The following is a 19,759-nucleotide window of genomic DNA, read 5'->3' on the forward strand; positions in this document are numbered from 1 at the left end:
ATTAGTGAAGTTAATTCTCTTCTGTTCAGGAGAAAGGCACCGGTGGGTCATGCTAATTGCCTCAGGCAGAAAGAACTCCCGGCTACATTGGGGTTTGTAATAGAAGAATGATAAGTAAGGCAGCCAGAAGAGGAAGTGTGGAGGGCTGCTTTGTGGGAGTTTCATTGATTTAGCATCTGTAGGGAAAGCTTCTTTTTTAAAAGAAAAAAATTTTCTTTTGATTAGTGCACAGGAGAACATTCAAAACTAAGACAGATAGCGGCCAACTGGGACCACTGTGCAGCCTGGAATAGTGTAGGCTGCTGTTCAATCATTTCCCCAAACAGGAAACCACAAAATGTTAGAGATTAAGGTCACTAGATCATTGGGAAAAGAGCATAACTTTGTCTGCAAAGTATTATGATGGATTGTAAATGGGCCAAATATAAGCATAAATCTCTCATCTAAAAAATGCAACAACAAAAATCCAGACTCCTCGCAAAAGCAGTTTGCTTTCCTGTCGTACTGAGAGACCAGAGCCCCCTTTGGCAGCATTTCAGTAATTTTCCTAATAAGTAGAGGAGTAGTGGGGGAAGCTGAGAGAAAAGCTTTGTGTTCTGTTGGTAACACGTGTGTTTCAGTTTGGGTTTTAAAAAAAAAAAAAAAAAAGCTAAGGTTTAGTTTAAAAAAAAACAAAAACCTAAGGTTTAGATCAGTAAGTGGCCCTCACATGATTTATTTTCAGTCTTATGCTTTTCTACTGGTGACAGTGAAAATATATTGAAATCAGACTCATACACCTTTCTGCCCTAAATCCTTTCTTTCAAGTATTCAGTTGTACAGCCACCATGAAAAGCACAGATGTCTTTTTTCCCCTTTGAGTATCATGTGCGACCCCCTAAATTACTTGAAGTCAGAATCTGACTTTGGGGAGGGGCGGGGTATTTTCAGGTGAGTCTGCAGGTAAACTGGTCTGTGGCTGTCTTGGGTAATGGTTGGTTGCTTTATATCTGCCTGGAAAATATTTACCCTTCAGAGGTGTGCATTGTGTAAAATAAGGTTAATTATCATCTGATTCTGTTCATCAGGTCTTTACTAGGGAGAGGTTTTCTTGCTGAGAGAGTTAAATCCATGAAAAAAAACTGATGTATATATATCTAGAACCTGAAAAGTTTCTGGTTTAAAATGTTAAAATGCCTAGATTTTAGAAAGATTTAAGTGGAACTGACTTTTTCGTTGACCCCTCTTTTAGGAGAACTTAGAGATGAAAGAGTAAATGTTCCTCTCCTCTTCTAATTATTAGAAGAATTTTGGAAAGTTAAAAAAAAGTCTGGAGTGTTAGGAGGATAGGGGTCACACCTTTTCATATCTGTTCCCTGGGTGTCTAGTCCTCAGGCTCTCCATGAATATTTGCTATTGAATAAGTAGAGATTTCCCAGGAGCAGATTAAACAAGCCAGCAAACAAAACACACTCCATATATAAGTGAGCATGTACTCTTTCCTCCAACTCAGACAAAAGGCCACTTCCCTTCCATTTTTCAATGGAAGTGAAATTCAGCTGCCTGTGGATCCAGGAAGGAAAGGAAATAAATGAATAGAGTTGGATTGAGAACTGTTGATCTTTCTTTTTTACCGATGACAAAGACAGATACAGAGAAATATTTTCCTCTTCTAAGACAAACAATAGCATAAGCACTGAGTCGATGACAGGTGCCCTTGCATCTCTGTCAGGGGGGACACCGAGGAAGGGGTGGGGCTGGCCTGAGGGGGACAGACACTGCCTGGGGTTAGCTCACTGTGGGTGAGTGGAAATCCAGGCAAGGCTTGGTCAGATCTCCCAGTAGTTCAGTGCCAGCATCTAATTGGAAAAGCAGCAGCAACACCATGTAGACCACGTGAGCATCTATCTGCAAGCTGAACTCAGGCCTTGAGCAGCCAATTTAAAACCTCTGCATTCCACTACAGAAATGGACTTTTCAGATTTTTCTTGATCAAAAGTAACCACGATATTGATAAAATCCTGCTCTTCAGGTTACAGGATACTTTTGCATCTCACCTCCCATCCTGCCCTCCCTACAATCCCAGAATGTAAATAGTCCACTTCACGGAGGAGATTAAGTAAGGCTCAGAGCGAGTCAATGACATACCCAAGGTCACTCAGTAAGCCCCGGCCTCGGGACGCTGAGCTGGGGCTGGGGGGCTGGAGCTCAGGCCTTCCGTCTGCACGCATCAGACTATTCTTATGAGCCTCTGCTGTTTGTTTTGTCAAACCAATGAGCTAGTGCAGTTGTACTGGAATTATAACTCTTACTATGACCTAAATCACAATTGTAATTCACAGGTAACATCTTGCTTGGAAATTGTGGAGCTATTTGAATAGCTATGTTGAGCTCTTCAGATGTGTTGATAATAATAATAGCTAGTAGCATTCACTGAGCATTTACTATGTGCCCAGAATGCAGAGAGCTTTACGTGATTATGTTATGTCATCCCCCCCGGGACCCTCTGTCATAGACGCTTCTCTTCCACCCATTTTACAGATGAGGAAATGGAGCTCTAGACAGATTGAGTAACTTAAGATCATCTTGCTAGTAAGTGGCAGAGTTAGGATTCAAACGTGGCCACAGACTGTGCTGTCCGCTATAAACATCCATCCTTCATTCCATGCTTCTTGCCTGTGGAATTGCAAGTATGGAATAAAGTACCTGTTCGACGTGTTCCTTTGGGGGGCAGTGATTTAGACAGTGAGGCCATGCAGAAGAGGGGTTAGAAGCACACACTTTGGACTCAAGCAGATCGGAGCTTGACTCTCTACCACCAGTTGCCTCATTTCCCTCTACCTTTGTCTCCTTGCCCCTAAAATGGGATAAATAACACCAGCCTTTTGGGGGTGTTGTGAAATCATGGATGTACAATGCTTAGTACAGTTCTTCCAGCAGAGGAAGAATGAGACCATTCTGCTGTGATTCAGAAAATGTCCTTTTAAAAGCGATACTCTTTACCCTACTTTTCTGTCAGTTAAGTATGGGGAAATTCCTTGCAATCTTGAATCCCAGGCTTCAAAACTAAAAGTTCCATCACAGGAGTAATTTATAAACTTATGGCTCTGACTACCAAGAAAAGATTGCTGAGATACCGTGCCCAACGTGTGTAAAATTAGTAGTGAAAGGCATGTTATTTCAGGTGTTTGAATAGATGGAGTTCAGGTTTATCCTGGCTGGATTTCCCCCTACTATAGGCCTTTTCTGGAAGAGTGAGATTGGCAACTGAGTATTTGACACGAAAGTACCATCTGCATATTCTGAAGGCTTATTTTAGAAGAAGGGCTTTATTGAGTCTTCCAAGTCATTTTCCAGTCATCAACCTACTTGAGAAGGAGGAGGATCTAACACGCACCAAACTCCTAATTTGCTTCAGGCACCATGCTAGCAACTCTGTGCACAGTATCTCATTTACTCTCACTACAATGAGATGTAGGTCTTCCCATCTTCATGTCCAGAAAAGGGAACACAGCCCGTGGAGGCTAAGCCACATGTCCAGGGGTTCCCAGTTACTGCATGCTGGGTCCTGGGTGACAACAGGTCCATTCACTGGTATAGGAGTTTGGATTTCATGCTTTCAGCAACAGAAACAACTGGGCTTACTCAAAGCATAAAAGGAATTGATCAGAAGACGTGATAGGTCACAGAATTCACAGAAAGATTGAAGACCCGGAGTGAGGAAAGATTGGGACCAAGAAAAATTCTGGGGATCCAGGTAGGAAAGCTAATGGGCAGAATCATCAGGGAACCCTATGTCCCTCTGCCCACAGTTCAGATTTTATGAAAAGAGCATTTGAGTGCCCTAGCTTAGGACAGATGCTCATCCCGTGCACGGAGGAGGCAGGATATTGCGATTGACAGCCTCCACTAAGGCTGGATCCATTGAGGGTGTGGGAGTCCTGTTATCAGGGGAAGGGAGAGTGGACCTAGGCAGGCCAAAGCAATCGATGATCAACATATAGCATTACAGAAAACTTTTAGAAAGTGCAACTGATTTTACCCAGTAAGTGTCAATACCATTCACGGGAGGCCAGGCCCTGCGCAAGGCTGCAGGCAGAACAAGCGCTAGGAGAGCCCGGTCCTCGGGGAGCCAATGCTGTATATACTACAGCTGCTTCATCAGGGGCACTCCCTACCACAGAAGTGAGGCATCTGTCACCAGCTGAATAACGGTCTTGTACACATCCTTGTCCAGAGAGCCACAGTGAGAAATGACTGAGAGATGTCACCAGAGTTGGACGAACAGACCGAGGTTGTTTCTGAACCAGAGATGTGAACTGTGTCTCCTACTCAACCAACCCTCCGTTCCCGGAGGCTTTTGGTAGCACTAAACATTTAGCTGTGGGGCGTCAGGAAATGTCTGTTGGTTTGAAGGAATTTAGCTCTTTTTCTTAAGGAGTTCTAGGTAGGAGTTTGGAAGTCTGGGATCTCAGAAACATTCTGGCACCTCGCTGAGTCCCAATTTCCTTAACCGTTAAGTAGAGGCAGACGTTGTAATTCCTCTCGTCCTGACCTCGTGAAGCAGTCCGAGAATAAAGCCATATGTACAAGAAAGCACTTGGGAAGGTAAATAACAAAAATGCTTTTCTCACCTCTGCCTTTTGACCAAACAAACAAACAATGCTTGTAATCCAGTCACCTCCTACCATTTCTAATAAATGCTTGAATTCTGGAATGGGCTTTTAAGATCATCTACAAACAAACTAGTTAGGCTATTTTTACCTAGTTGTCATGAAAATCGACAGCTGGTAATATTTGAGTTAATACAAATTATTCCTCAGTAAAGACCCACCTTTTGCCAACCAAGGTTCCCAACCTCTTAGTGTTATTATTTTACTATTTTCTCATTATAAAAATATCCTAATTACATTTACCTCTCCCCAAAAAACCCCTAGAAAACAGTCAAGTCAAAACAAATCATCCATATTTTAGCTACCTTAACTGTTAGTATTTTGATGTATTCTTTTCCCAAGTTTGAAGCATTTTTTTGAAAATGTTATAGAGTACAAACAGTGGAATCATGGTCTTCATTGATTTTTTAATGTTATTTTTCCATGTCTTCACAAAACCATCAATTTCACCAAGCTAACCAGTCAGACCTCCAAGTAGTAAAAGGAAAAAAAAAATCCCTAAAGGGAGTGCCTTTGCTGTTTAATTGAGGCTTCACAGCTGTCCAGGAAGGAAAGTGAGGAAACTGGGGGTTTCGGGGGGCTGCCTGGTGTTGTCACTACAAACCACCTCCATCCAACCAGTCTTTCCCTTCTGCCTTGTTTTGTTAAATCCTTACTGAGAAGACAAGGGTAGCTGAAAGCTGCATTCATTTCTGTCTCCTCCTCTCTGTCTTTAGATCTTGTTGCCTAAAATACCAGCAAGCCTCAGGGAGAGGTTTGCCCCAGACTGTCCCAGGGTTAGCCTGAAAGCCCTGCCTCCTGGGAAACTCCTCAGGCCAGGCTGACTGGGGCAGCTGGTCACCCCACCAGGAAGAAGTGGAGGAAATATATGCAGATCCTTCGTAACTGGCCAGCTCCTCAGGGCTTAGGCTTTGTCCTGGAACCTCTCTGACTACCAGGACCTGGATTCGGGACCACCCACCCCTAAGCTCCACCCTCCTGACTCCTCGGCTCACTGTCACTGGATCCTGGGATCTCTCTTCCCACTCACCCAGCCCTAAAGGCAACTGAGATATTCCTGTCAGGGCTGATGAGAGTAAATGTGACATTTAGATAAAAATAAAAGCTCTGGAATTCTTATATTTAATGCTGGCAGCCTTAAATGCCAGCTTTGAAATCACCTCGCTTGATCATTAATCTGATTTCTTTTCTTTCTTTCTTTCTTTTTTTTTGCATCTGACTTACGTGCCCTTTAGAAGTTAAAAATGTGTTCCTTGCTTTAAGAAGATTTCCATTTGCAGCCAGAAGTAGGCCTTCTACACATCACATGCACAAAATTATGCAGTTCAGCCCTTCACTGCCTCGTTCCAGAGAGTTAGTGCTCTTGTTTGTGATGAGTCTTGAATAACAAGGGGCACAGCTCAGGGATGGACTTCATTTCAATTCAGTCCAACGAACATGTACTCTACTACTGTACAAATAAGGCTGTTTTTGCCTTACCCTGTGGATTTGCATCCCTGAAAGATAAAAAATTCAAATCAATTTCAAAATATACTGATGATAGTAAGGTAGCTACAAGAGACACTCAGAAAGATGTGAGCTTCATTTAGTGGCCACAGAGTGGAAAACAACCAGATGTACTTTCATATTTGCTAGTTAATCAGCATCTTTTCATGGAATTCTATAAGAAGAATTACTTTATAGATGATTATCTTTGTTAATCAGGCCTTCCTCAATTGGTGGACGATTTAAGCCTTGTTCACTGGTACAGATCATGGGTAATTGTTTCCATACTGTTGGCAAAACAGCTGTAGGAGTTTTGCATGGGCCATAAGTACCCAAGGTCTTTGAGGCAATTTCTTTGTATAAACAATGCAAATTTTTATTGCTAGAGTTGAATTGAGTTTTTTAAAGAGGCTTTAAATCGATCAGGAGTTTTCCCTTTGGGTTTCTGCTTAGGAGAGCGGAGGTGGTGATGGTGATGGGGTAACATAAAAGATCCCAGGCTCCGGTCGCAGAGGCCCAGGGCTCTTTCATCTTAGGCTGAATCCTGGCCCACTGCTGCTTGAGGATTTGGAGTGTGTAAAAGTCCTGGGCTTGTTTAATTATGTGCAAGCCTTTTAAGAAGCCTACACCAGGAAGGCAGAGATGGAAACATATGTAGTGAAACATTTTATATCCAATTTGAGGATTCAACCAAAGGTCTTCACTTGAGCGAAACCAGAACTTCCAAGTAGATCAAAGGTAGCATGGAGTTGAGGAAAACCTCTTTGTTGGGGGTTGAGTGACGATGCCTTACGAGAATTAATATCGTGTTAGTTGCATAAAAATAACCTAAAAAGAGTGGAAAACAAAGGAGAATATTATTCAGATTTGTACCACCTAAGTTAACCAACTGTTTTCATGTTTTTTAAAGTTGTATTCCATATATGTAAACATGTATGCCTACTTTCTACACTCATGATTGTGATATATATTTGACTTTCAGCTTTCATACTTAACAGTATGTGAGAAGTATTTTCCACATTGCTACGTGGTTCAGTGGAACATTTTAAATGGTTTTGCACTATCCCATAGAATTTCTGTACCACAGTTTATTTAACCCCTTCACTAATTATGGAACTTTTAGACTGTGTTTCAGTTTTTCATTATAACACCCAATGAATATGATTATATATATATATTTATATATATATATATTTGGGGGGCTTATTTTCATAGAATTCATTCCACAAACTGGGGTTATTGGGACAGAGAGTCTCAGCATTTTCAAATCTTTTTGTTAAAAACGGATCATTGCTTTCCTGAAGAGTAGCACTGTTTTACACTTCATCAGCACTGGGTATTATCTGAATTCTTTCCCAAGCCAGTTGAATATTGTTTTATTGTTTTTGGAGAAAAGACAGGAGTTGCTTCGGAGTTGTTTCTCCTCTAATATCCACCATCTTAGCAAAAAAAATAAAAATTGTACTCTAGGAAGAAGAGACATTCCTCATTGTTGACAAGTGGCTATCACATCTAAGAAAAGGAGTCCTTGTAAGTGGCATGGCAAACAGAGTTGCCTCCAACAAGAAACAAATCTGAGGCACCTGCTTCTATCCATCTGCCTCATAAAATTATAGATGCCACTGTAAAAATCAGTGTTGGAGGGGAGAGCAGTATGGATTAGCAGCTCCTGAGAGAATGCTCAGCTCACCAGCCTGAAAGCTGAGTTAATGAAATGCAGTCTTCACACAAATCCAATGGTGTAGTGTTCCTCGTTCCAGTAAAATGTAACCACAGTCCTCTTCTTGAACATAGCTGTACATCGAAGAGTTATCACTGGATAATACAACACAAATGCTTTTGTAACTGAGAGAAGGCTTTATGCAGATTCCTATGAAGGTTCGAACTTCTGGAAGAATTGCAATGGCTGAGCCAAGGCTTGTGTTGATTTCAGGTTGTTGGTGTGTGTGGCCAACTAGAAGAAAATGACCCCACTTACCTGCTGGGCTGGCCTCCCTTGAGCACAGTATCAGAAAACTTCCCATTACCTTTTCTCTCGTGCACACACTATCTATACCTAGATAGATTACCCGACTTTACCTGCTGAATCCCGCATTTGCCCACAGCTCAGTTTTGTTTCAGGTTCTGATCTACAATGGCCAACTGGACATCATTGTGGCAGCTTCCCTGACTGAGCGCTCTCTGATGGCCATGAAGTGGAAGGGGTCCCAGAAATACAAGCAGGCAGAAAGAAAAGTTTGGAAGGTCTTTAAATCCGATAACGAAGTGGCTGGTTATGTGCGGCAGGTGGATGACTTCTATCAGGTATGGAGACACTTTGGGACCTGTAGGTTGTGGGGAAGGGGATGGTGGGATTGAAACGAAAGGCTGAACACCAGTAAGTCATGACTGGCCTACGCCGGGTCAAAGTGTGTCTTCTGTGGCCCTACTTTCCACAGAGCAGAGTGTCTGAGTTCATTAAAGTACATAGTGCTTCATGTGAAACAAGTCAAAAGTTTAGATATTGTTCAGGAGATAAGGTGACACTCAAAAAGGTAATACTCAGCCCAAAAAGGCAAATCATTAATGAGAAGGTTAGTCTATTTGGGGACAAAGGGGAGCTTGAACAAATGACATGAGTTAGATTCAGTGTAATCTCTCCTGGCAAATCTGTGCTCACATTTGGGGCTCACACATGAAGCCCCAGGACAAAATCTGTCCATCTGATGCCTCTAGTGTGACCTCCACTTCAGGGGTCAGACGTTGCTCCTGGCCAAGCCTGTCCACTGTGCTTCCAATCTGCAGGTCTCAGCTCCTCAAGGGTCAGGAAGGCTTTGTTGGTGATTACATGATTACACTGTTTACCTCCAGAAAGTTCTTGGAGAAATTGAGAATGCTTTTGCTTAGTTAGTCAAGAGGAGAAATTTAAGTCTTCTGGACCTGAATTTTTTTTTTTCCTGCAATTTTTTTATTGGAGGCAACATTGGGACCTTAGTTCTGTAGTTTTGAGTATTTGGAATTACAGCTTTCCAATGCTCGAGCTTTTCATTAGGCAAATCCATGCTCCAAATAAAAATTAATCTCAGAGGCATACTACCTTGAAAGTACTTTGCTTTGGAAAAGTAAATGAGAGTTCACAACAAATTTCATAAGGGTCACTGAGTTGTGATCTGCATTACTCACTTATGTTAGAAGAAATGATAGATCAAGCAGAAATTATGGGTAGTCTAATGTATGAAGGTACCCTTCCGTCCCCCCCACCCCCACCCATCATTCTAACCATTTAATAACATATACGAAATTTAAATATTGTGCAACATTAATAACCTTGAACAAAGGAAACAGCTGAGAGACATAGTTCTGGGCTCAAGGAAAAGGAAACTCTATGTTGGAAAACTTAAAACATTATAGTTTCTAAATTGAGATAAATTATACCAAAGAATTAAAAAACAGTGCCACAGCAAAGTAAATGAGTCAGAGCAGAAACAGTTCTGGCAGGACGCATGTGAGGTCTGAAAATGAGGCTGGGGAAGGACGGAGAGAGGGGTGTCTGTTGACCTGCAGAGAGATCTGGAGAGGAGACGGTGAGCGCAGTGTCTGCCCTGGGTCTTCTGTATACTGGAGCATGGGCAGTTTTGGGTTGGGTATTGACTTGAGAAATCACAATAATTGATTAACTCTGAGATTGATTCCAAAAGATTGGAATCCCTGGACAAGTGGAGGCTCTCCATTTGCAGAAGATATTCTGGACTTCATTTTTGGTATTTATTTTCTGTTTTTAAATAACACAAGTTATATATATATATAGTAATTTAAATATTTTTTTTTAAGAGAAAAGAAAAAGTCAACATTTTGACATCTGAAATTGTCGGATTAATTAATTTTAATTAATTCCTATGTGCACAATGTTACATAAATTTTACATAATTTTAACAGTTATATAAGATTGATTCTGCTTCATTCCTTTCTAAAAATAAACTTATTTGTTGAGTTATAATATAATATAGAAAAATTCACAAATCACAAATTACAAGTAAATGAATTTTCACCGAGCAAAGATACCCATGTAACCATCACCTAAATAAAGAAATAGAATAGAACTAATGTCCCCACCGTAGTCACTATTCCCCCTTCTTCCCAAGGTAACCACTATCCTGAGTTCTAATATCCAAGGTTACCTTTGCTAGTTTTGAATTTTTATAAATGGACACATTTTGTATGTACTCTTCGGGACATTTTTGCTTGACTTTATGTTCATGAGATTTATTTACTCTCTTGAATGTAGCAGTTGTTACTTCATTTTCATCACTGTACAGTATTCTAATATATAAATGATACTATATGTAATATGTGCTACAATATAATATAATATGAATATTATATATATAATTAATATGATTTTCCTATTCTCCTTTTACATACATTTTTACTTTATTTATTTTGTCATTAAGTGCATACAGCCATAGAATTGTTATACTTTCCTGGTAAATTAAATCAACATTATTCTTATAAAGTGTCCCTTTTTAAGTCTAGTAATGTTTCTTGCCCTAAAGTCTGTTTTGTTGATAGTAGTATAACAATGCCAACTTCCTTTTGATTAATGTTTACATGAGACATCTTTTTCAGCTCTTTGTTTTCAATCTTTCTGTATCCTTATATTTAAGATGTATCTCTTTTAAGTAGCATATAATTGGGTTTTATATTTCTTTAATAGAGCCTGACAATATTTTTTTAAATGGAATAGTCCATTTACATTTAGTGTAATTACTGATATATTATGTTTAAATCTACTGCTTTACTGTTTGTTTCCTACTCATCTTACTTATTTGTATTTCTCTTTTCTTTATTGCATCCTTTTATATTACTCAAATGTTTTATATCATTTTTGGGTTTTTTCCCCTCTAGAAGCTTGTTATGCTATACATCATCTAATCTTGTTTAATGATTATACTTAAGGGTAAAATATAAATTCTGGACTTACTTAATCCTAATATAAATTAGAATTTTACCACTTTCCAAATAAATGCAAGAACCTTAGATCTTCCTTACCAACTCTCCTGGTTTTGTGTTATCATTAAAAACAAAACAAAAAATTCTGCACACAGTTCAAACACCACAAAACGTTACCTGCATCATGTTACACAGCCATGACTTACCCATGTCACTGTGACTTACCCACAAATTGACCCATTCGTACCCCTTCAGCCGCTTTCCCATTTCCATGCTTCTGACTGGAATTATTATTATTTTTTGCTTAAAAAAAATCCATTATTTATTTTAGTAAAGTTGTGTTGGCAACAGTTTGTTTTTGTTCGTCTGAAAATGTCTTTGTGTTGCCTTTAGTTGAGAAGTACCTTTTTCATGGAACTGAAGTTTAGCTAGGCAGTTACTGTCTTTCAGCACATAAAAGATACTATTCTGTTGTCCCCTGACTTGCATCACTTCTGATCAGAGGCCAGCTGTCCGTTTTACTGCTGTTGCTTTGGAGGTGATTTCTTCCCCCACCTGACTACTTTTTTTTTTTTTTAAGATTTTATTTATTTATTTGACAGAGAGAGACACAGTGAGAGAAGGAACACAAGCAGGGGGAGTGGGAGAGGGAGAAGGAGGCTTCCCGCGGAGCAGGGAGCCCAACCCCAGGACCCTGGGATCATGACCTGAGCCCAAGGCAGACGCTGAATGATTGAGCCACCCAGGCGCCCCCCTCCACCTGACTACTTTTAAGATTTTCTCAGTTTTGGGTTTTCAAAAGATTTGACTGTGTGTACGTAGCTGTGATTTTAAATACATATGCATATTATGCTTGGGTTTCTTAAGCTTTTTGAAACTAAGACTTGATGTCTTTTGTCATTTTTGGAAGATTCTCAATCATTATCCTTTCAAATACTGCTTATGCTCTGTTCTCTCTTTCCTCTCGGTCTAGGACCTAATTATGCAAATGTTAGACTTTTTCATTTCATCCTGTATAGCTTTATTTCTGTTCTTTCTACTTTCCATTCTTCAGTTTTGATATTTTCTATTTTCTCTTCTAATTTTCTATTCTTCCCTACTACTATTCCGTATATGTTGTTTAGCCCATTTATTTTTTAATTGCAGTAATTATTTTTTTATAGTTCTGGAATTTCAGTTTCAATCTTTTTTTATAAATCTCAACTCTCAGATTATTATCTATTCCTCATCTTGTCGCCTGTTTTCTCAAACACATTCATCACATTTATTTTGATGCCTGATTTATTTGACATCACTGATAACTCTTAGATTTGCCTCACCCATCAGCCTGATTCTGTTGTGTTTTTTTATGGTAACTTGATCCTTTGATATGTCTACAAGTTTTCAATGGAATGTCAGACATTATGAAGGTAAACTTACAGAGATAGTTTGAGTTATTTGCTGATGATGCTTTCGTTCAAAGAGATTTTACTTTGCTTCTGTCAAGCAGTTAGAATAGGGGTCAAGCACTTCTATCACGTCTGGAAATGATTGTATTTAAATCCGTATTTTAGCCTGTCTATTTCCATGGTCCTACATTGACATCTGTAGTGTTAACCAGGGTCAGTACTCTTAGGCAGGCCATGAACACCAATTTTTGTCCCCCCACAGCTCTGTTCAGGTTTCTGGGCTCTTAACTATCATTTTAATAAAGGTTTTGTAGCCAGCTGGCCGCTGAATCAACTATTGCTTTGATGGGGAAAGGACCACAGAAAGTCAGACTCAGCTTTTTGCCCCCTCCTTTACTTTGTAAACATAGCTCCTTGTGGTAAGCAGAATAATGGTTCCCCAAAGAGGCCCCTCTCCTAATCTCTGGAATCTGTGAGTATGTTATGTCATATGGAAGAAGGAATTAAGGCTACATATGGAAATAAGGTTGCCAATCCTCTGACACAGAGATGGGGAAATTATTCTGGATTATTCAGTATCATTACAAAGGTCTTTATAAGTGAATGAGGGAGGGGGCGCCTGGCTGGCTTAGTCAGTAGAGCATGCAACTCTCGATCTTGGTGTCATGAGTTTGAGCCCCACGTTGGGGGTAGAGCTTACTTAAAAAAATAATAATAATAATAAGTGGATGTGGGAGACTGATGAGTCAGAATCAGAGATTTGAGGATGCTACACTGCTGACCTTGAAAATAGCAAAAGCGACCATGAGCCAAGGAGTTCAGGCAGCCTCTAGAAACTAAAAAAGGCAAAGCAACAGATTACCCTCTAGAACCTCCAGAAGAAACTCAGCCAACACCTTGATTTTAGTCCAGTAAGACCATTTCAGACTTCTAACCTCCAGAATTATAAGATAAGAAACATATGTTGTTATAAAGGCATTGAATAAGTGGTAATTTGTTACAGCAACAATAGGAAACTAATACACTCCTCACGTCCTGGCTGCCTTGATAGGTCACCATGACTTTCAAATGGGTGTGTTCTGTATTTTGTCCAGCTTTTCTAGTTTTGTTGTTTGTTTGTTTTTTAGCAGGAGGATTGAGAGCAACAAGTTTCTTTGCCAAGACAGGAAGTGGTACTTGTTGCTCTGTTCTTTTCACATGATATTTTCAAAGTTACAGTATAGATTCTTCATTTATCTTTAAGTAATATTCCATTGATTGGACGTAATTAATTTTTTTAACAATTCTCCTCCTGTTGACCATTTCAGGTTGTTTTCTTTTGTTGTTGTTGCTATTGCTAGTTATTAATTTCTTTTTTTAATCTTTTTTTTACTTATCCACTTTTTTTTATTATGTTATGTTAATCACCATACATTACATCATTAGTTTTTGATGTAATGTTCCATGATTCATTGTTTGCGTATAACACCCAGTGCTCCATTCAGTATGTGCCCTATTTAATACCCATCACCAGGCTAACCCATCCCCCCATCCCTCTCCACTCTAGAACCCTCAGTTTGTTTCTCAGAGTCCATAGTCTCTCATGGTTCATCTCCCCCTCCGATGTCCCCCCATTCATTTTTCCCTTCCTGCTATCTTCTTCTTCTTCTTCTTTTTTTTTTTTTTTTAACATATAATGTATTATTTGTTTCAGAGGTACAGGTCTGTGATTCAACAGTCTCACACAATTCACGGTGCTCACCATAGCTAGTTATTAATTTCTAACAAATACGAGTTTCAATAGTTCTGATCTATATCAACTTTTTAAATAGATCTGTTAAAAGACACTATAATTTTTTTGTGTGCAAAATAACAAAAGAGAGGAACGAACAGAAGGTATGCCAATAAAAGACAGGAGTTATAAGGGCAGGCTCACCTACCAATATTTACGTTCAGTAATGAAAAAATAGCTTTGCTTCTTGAGCAAATGTGCTGGACGTTGTGATCAGTACCTCATGGATATCATCAGAACATCTGTGCAAATTTTACATACGAGGAAACAGACTCCGAAAAGGTGAACAATCCTGTATCATCCAGTGATAGGATGGGGATTCAAAATTTATGCGTTTTGTTCCCCTAGTGCGTTTGCCAATGTCTGTCATATTATTTCTGATACTTAATTGCCAGTAAGATAGGGAATGTTAGCTGAATAGAAGGGAAACATGCAGGAAAAAACTCCTTTAGGTAATTTTTTCATGTGTTTGAAAGATACTTGCTAAGCTTTCCTTAGGTGCAATATAAAGGAGATACTTAGCAATATTCGTGAGGTTCTGAAGTTACCTCCAGCAATCTATTAGAGCACAGTGCTCTAAAACATAGGGATCATAATACCTACCTGCTATGGACTAAACTGTGTCTCTCCTAATTCATATGTTGAAGACCTCACCTACGATGTGACTATATTTGGAGATAGGACCTATAAGGAAGTAGTTGAAATTAAATGAGGTCATAAGGGCAGGGGTTAGTGTCCTTAGAAGAGACACCAGAGAGCTGACCTGCTCTCCCTCTCTCTGTTGTGGGAAAACACAGCAAAAAAACAGGCATCAACAAGCCAGAATAGAGCTCCTACCAGAAACCAAATTGGCCAGCACTTTGTCTCAGCTCCAGAACTGTAAGAAATAAATGTCCGTTGTTTAAGAACAACAGTCTAGGGGTGCCTGGGTGGCTCAGTCAGTCAAGCCTCTGTCTTCGGCTCAGGTCATGATCCCAGCGGCCTGGGATCGAGCCCCGTGTCGGGCTCCCTGCTCAGTGGAGAGCCTGCTTCTCCCTCTCCTCCCTTCTTGTGCTCTCTTTCGCTATCTCTGTCCAGCCCCCCTCAAATAATGAAATCTTTAAAAAAAAATTAAAGAACAGCAGTCTTTGATATCCTTATAGGATTATTGAGGGAATTCAACAAGTTAATTAGCAGAGAGCAGTACCTTATCATAGTAAATGTTTGTTATTATTCCCCTGATTCACATATAAAAATTATATAATAAAAGGAAAATTATAAATAGTCAAAATCAGGGAAAATGATTGAAAATCCACCCTTAAGGGACGTTTAAATAGTAATATTTAGGCTATTAAGGCTAATATAAGGTTAATAGAAGGCTATTAACGTGAATGTTGAGCTGTCAGGGAGCGATGGACAGGTCACTTGTCCCCCGTCTGATGCACGGCTTTATGCTGACAGTCCCATCAGGCGCAGATGCTTGATGGCTGTTTCTGCCACCTGTTACTTTATGTCCTCCAGACCAGCCTTGTGAACCGCTCCAGTGCCTGGCCCCGCACCTGTGTCCTGCTGGGCTCGGTGCATAGCACCTCTAGCTCGGGAAGCCAGCCTGTGGTGGCAGGACAGCACGTGCTACGGAGGTGGGGAAAGGGATGGGCCGCCACTCCGAAACTTGCGACAAATACCACACTGAGCCCGCCGACTCTTCTTGTGAGTGCAAAACACATTGAGAGATGAAATGGCCCTCCTCCGGCTGCCAAAAAACGGTAACAAAAGAAGCAAGGCCCACATGTGTTTGTGATAGGGAGTGTTTTACCACACGGCAAGGGATCTGCATTTTATGTAGGTGATTTTAAAATGTTGGCAGAGCTCCTGCCCGCTTATGCCTCAGCATAGGGTTGAGGGTGGCGTGTGGAGATGGGGGGGGCGGGAATTAAGGAGGGAAAAGAGCCCCGGTGCTAACAAAGGCATTCTCTGTGAGCCTCGGATTGAGGATCCTGTGCAAATGTCAAGCGTCTGATAATGAAAAAAGCGGGCCTTAGCCATGGACTTGCTTTTCAGCATTAGACACACAGAACAGAAGCATGTGAATGTGTCTGCCAAAAAAGAAAGCTCACTCTCTGCCAAACTCCACAGCTCTTAATTTAAAAATCGAAACCAAAGTAGACCCGTCTCTGGATGGTTACCTCAAGTGTCCATTTAAAAGAAGGACAACAGGCCTGCCCCCTCCCTGCTCCTCCCTGGGGAGCAACAGGGTAGAGAGAGGGAGCCATTCTGTCTATATGTTCCCTGTCAGGCGATGCCTTGGGAAAACCAAAGCCAGCTCCAGCCAGCCTGTGAGATCGGGCAGAGAAGGAGGGCTGCGTGTTGTTGCCTCTGGCTGGTTCTGGCCTAGAAGGCCACGTGCCTTTGGTATCTATACCATTCTAAGAATTAGACACTGCCTTATTACGTCATCTGGGGCAGTGGCCTTTACTCAGTTTGCTCATCTGTAAAATGCAGGGTTGGGACTGAGTTATCTGTAAGATATCTAAGAAAGGTCTGAAATATCTCTTTTTCATTAATGCCCAGAAGGGCTCAGTTAGCAAGCAATATAGAATAGAAGAGTGACCTGTGTGTTGGGGGGTGTGTGTGTGGGTGGGTGTATTGGCTTAATACATTATGATGCAGATCAAAGGTCTCATGCTCCACCTCTCTGGCTGGTGATAAGCAGGGCCAACACTGTCAGGGTCACCCTGCTGTTCCTTTTGGGGTCTTTCTCTGCCCTTCTCTTGAAGTTGCAGTTACTGTTCACGATCTGTTTTGATTCTGCCACTGCTTTTGAAATACAGGATATTTTCTTTTTACACTACTGAATTGTTATTTCGACTCCAAGGAGGTTTGGACTCCACAGTTAGAAATATAAAATTTTAATCGGAATCACACTGATGAATTTCTTTAAGGACATCTTTCTAAAATAGACTTCGTGAAGCTAAACTTTCTGAAGAAAGCATTGAAGCCATTTCAAACTTTCCCATCTTTATTTCACTGAAAATATTTTATTGAGAGTAATTATTTTCCACGTATTGAAAGAAAAGTTTGAGTCATTAGTCCGTTTTTCATTCTTATCAAATCTTATTGGGCGTAGTTCCTGCTAACACGAGTTTTGCAGAATTTCCAATTTTTCCTGATTGCAGTTTGAGTCATTGTTATTTTTATTTTATGTGTTCATTATCAATATCAATTCAGGTTATTTAATAATTACAGGATGGATTATCTCAGCTAGATAGTATTTTACAGCTGGAACAAATTTTAGATCTCATTTTCCAGGTGGGAAAAATGGAGCCCAGAGGTTAAGTGACTGTCCCAAAGTCTCTTACCCATTTCAGGACTGAGCTGCGAGTAGATTCCAGATTCCTGGCTTCTGGCCCAGTGGTTTTCTGTTTCACAAGGGTGCACACCTCTGGAATGAGGCACATGCTAGTACAGTAATAACTGGAGTCTGCATACATCTCTGCCACCATTCAGGCAGGCCTGAGAGATCATGTATTTCACATCTAATGTTAGCTGTGAAGTCACAGGGGTGCACCCACTTCCTATAGACAGACAGAGTATCGGGGTTTTTAAAAGGTACTAGAGCTTAGTAGGCGGTGAGGCCAGGTTCATCCAAAGTTAAGAAGTTATGGCTTTATCTGGGAACTTCTGATATTAATAAAAGAACAGATGCTGAAATTAGCTAAAATGGACAGAGGAAATGTGGTGAGCAGAGCCTCACAGCGGGAGCCTGAAGAGCAGAGCACCAGCAGAACGCACAGCCTGCTGGTTTCCAGTCTGGAGCCCAGAGAATAAAAGCCAGGAGAGAGACTGGGAAGGGTCATGGCCCTCGATGGTAGGCAAAGGGTGAGTGCTCCATTGTTTAAGCAGTGGGAGGCAGGCCATTGAACGGTTTTTTTCCCCAATGTTTTTCTGTGAAATACATATAACATAAAAGTTATCATCTTAACCATTTTCTAAATTTAATTAATTAATTTTTTAAAGTAGGCTCCAGGGGCGCCTGGGTGGCTCAGTCGTTAAGCGTCTGCCTTCGGCTTGGGTCGTGATCCCAGGGTCCTGGGATCGAGCCCCGCATCGGGGTTCCCTGCTCGGCAGAAGGCCTGCTTCTCCCTCTCCCACTCCCCCTGCTTGTGTTCCCTCTCTCGCTGCCTCTCTCTCTCTCTGTCAAATACATAAATAAATAAATCTTTAAAAAAAAATAATAAAGTAGGCTCCATGTCCAACGTGGGGCTTGAACTCACAACCCTGAGATCAAGAGTAGAATGTTCTACCAACTGAGCCAGCCAGGCACCCCAATCTTAACCCTTCTGAAGTGTGTCATTCAGTGGCTTTAAATACATTCCTAATATTGGGGCACCATCACTGCCGTCCATCTCCATAGCTCTTTTCATCTCCTAAACTGAACCTATGGCCATTGAACACTAGCAGTGTTCCCCCACTCCAGTCCTTAGTAACCACCATTCTACTCGTTCTACTTTCTATCTCTATGAACTTGACTGCTCTAAGTATCTTGTATAAATGAAGGCATACAGTGTTTGTCACCATGGAGGGTGTTTATGCACATTTTCAAAGCTGGTCTTCGGAAGTTTAAAATGGCAGCAATAAGATGAATTCACGATGGACAGAGGTCAGGGAAGGGAATCCTGGGAAGTAGGGAGTCCTGGTAGGAGCTTTATTGGAAGAAGGTTCTCTACGTACTGTCTGAGTCCACCTTCATGATGCTTGACTCTGAGCTCCTGGAACAGAGGTTGGGAGAATAAGCTTTGGAATGCCCAAGCTGTGAGGACCAATTGCTGTTTGAGAAATGGTGTTTACTGTGAAGCCACACGAACTTGAAAGCTGAGTATCCACAGGGAGAGCCTGGCATGCAGGTGTCATTCAGTACTCTCCTTGAGCAGCTGCAGGAAGCACCTCCAGCCTCCTAAAGCACAAGCCCTGAGCCATGATTACACCTTGCCCCTGACATCAGGCTGGTGGTCTGCCACACTCTCCTCAAAGGCTTCTCCCTGAGTTTCCAACAGGAATCAGACCTTCCGCTAGGGGTTATGTACGCAGAAACCAAAGGCAAGGAGCCCACCACCCTCAAAACTTGACTGTTTTGCAGAGTCCTGACCAATGGAAGGCAGTCTGGTGTCAGGAAAGGAGTGTAGACTCTGGAGCTAGACACACCTGGTGTGAATTTCAGTTTTGCCACTCACTGGCTGTGGGCTGCGCCTGGTTCTTTAGACCCTGAGCGAGGAGGGTGTCGGGACGGCCCATGCTAACGATGGCTGTACCAATTCTTCAGCATGTGTCAGCCCTCAGGCCTGCCACGCACTTTTTATCCACAATGTTATGGAATACTAATAGCTCCCCTGTCAATTATGTGATTATACTTACTAATTTATTTATTTATTTATTTATTTTTTAAGATTTTATTTATTTATTTGACAGAGAGAGAGAACAAGTAGGCAGAGAGGCAGGCAGAGGGAGAGGGAGAAGCAGGCTCCCCGCTGAGCAGGGAGCCCGATGCGGGGCTCGAT

General features: G+C 41.1%; 1 protein-coding gene across 3 annotated transcripts in view; it reads left to right on the top strand.

Moving 5' to 3' along the window:
- Window positions 1–19,759, top strand: part of CPVL (carboxypeptidase vitellogenic like) — a 124,818-nt gene that overhangs the window by 85,880 nt on the left and 19,179 nt on the right. For all 3 annotated transcript variants that reach the window (XM_045864509.3, XM_064575110.1, XM_045864510.3), the window contains one exon: window positions 8,259–8,441. In XM_045864509.3, coding sequence (XP_045720465.1) covers window positions 8,259–8,441 — 183 coding nt within the window. The remainder of the gene's footprint in view (window positions 1–8,258; window positions 8,442–19,759) is intronic.

Source organism: Mirounga angustirostris, unplaced genomic scaffold (assembly GCF_029215605.1).
Source record: "Mirounga angustirostris isolate CCGP_5_RB_7025 unplaced genomic scaffold, mMirAng1.0.hap1 SCAF_12, whole genome shotgun sequence".
NCBI classification, from domain to species: Eukaryota; Metazoa; Chordata; class Mammalia; order Carnivora; family Phocidae; genus Mirounga; species Mirounga angustirostris.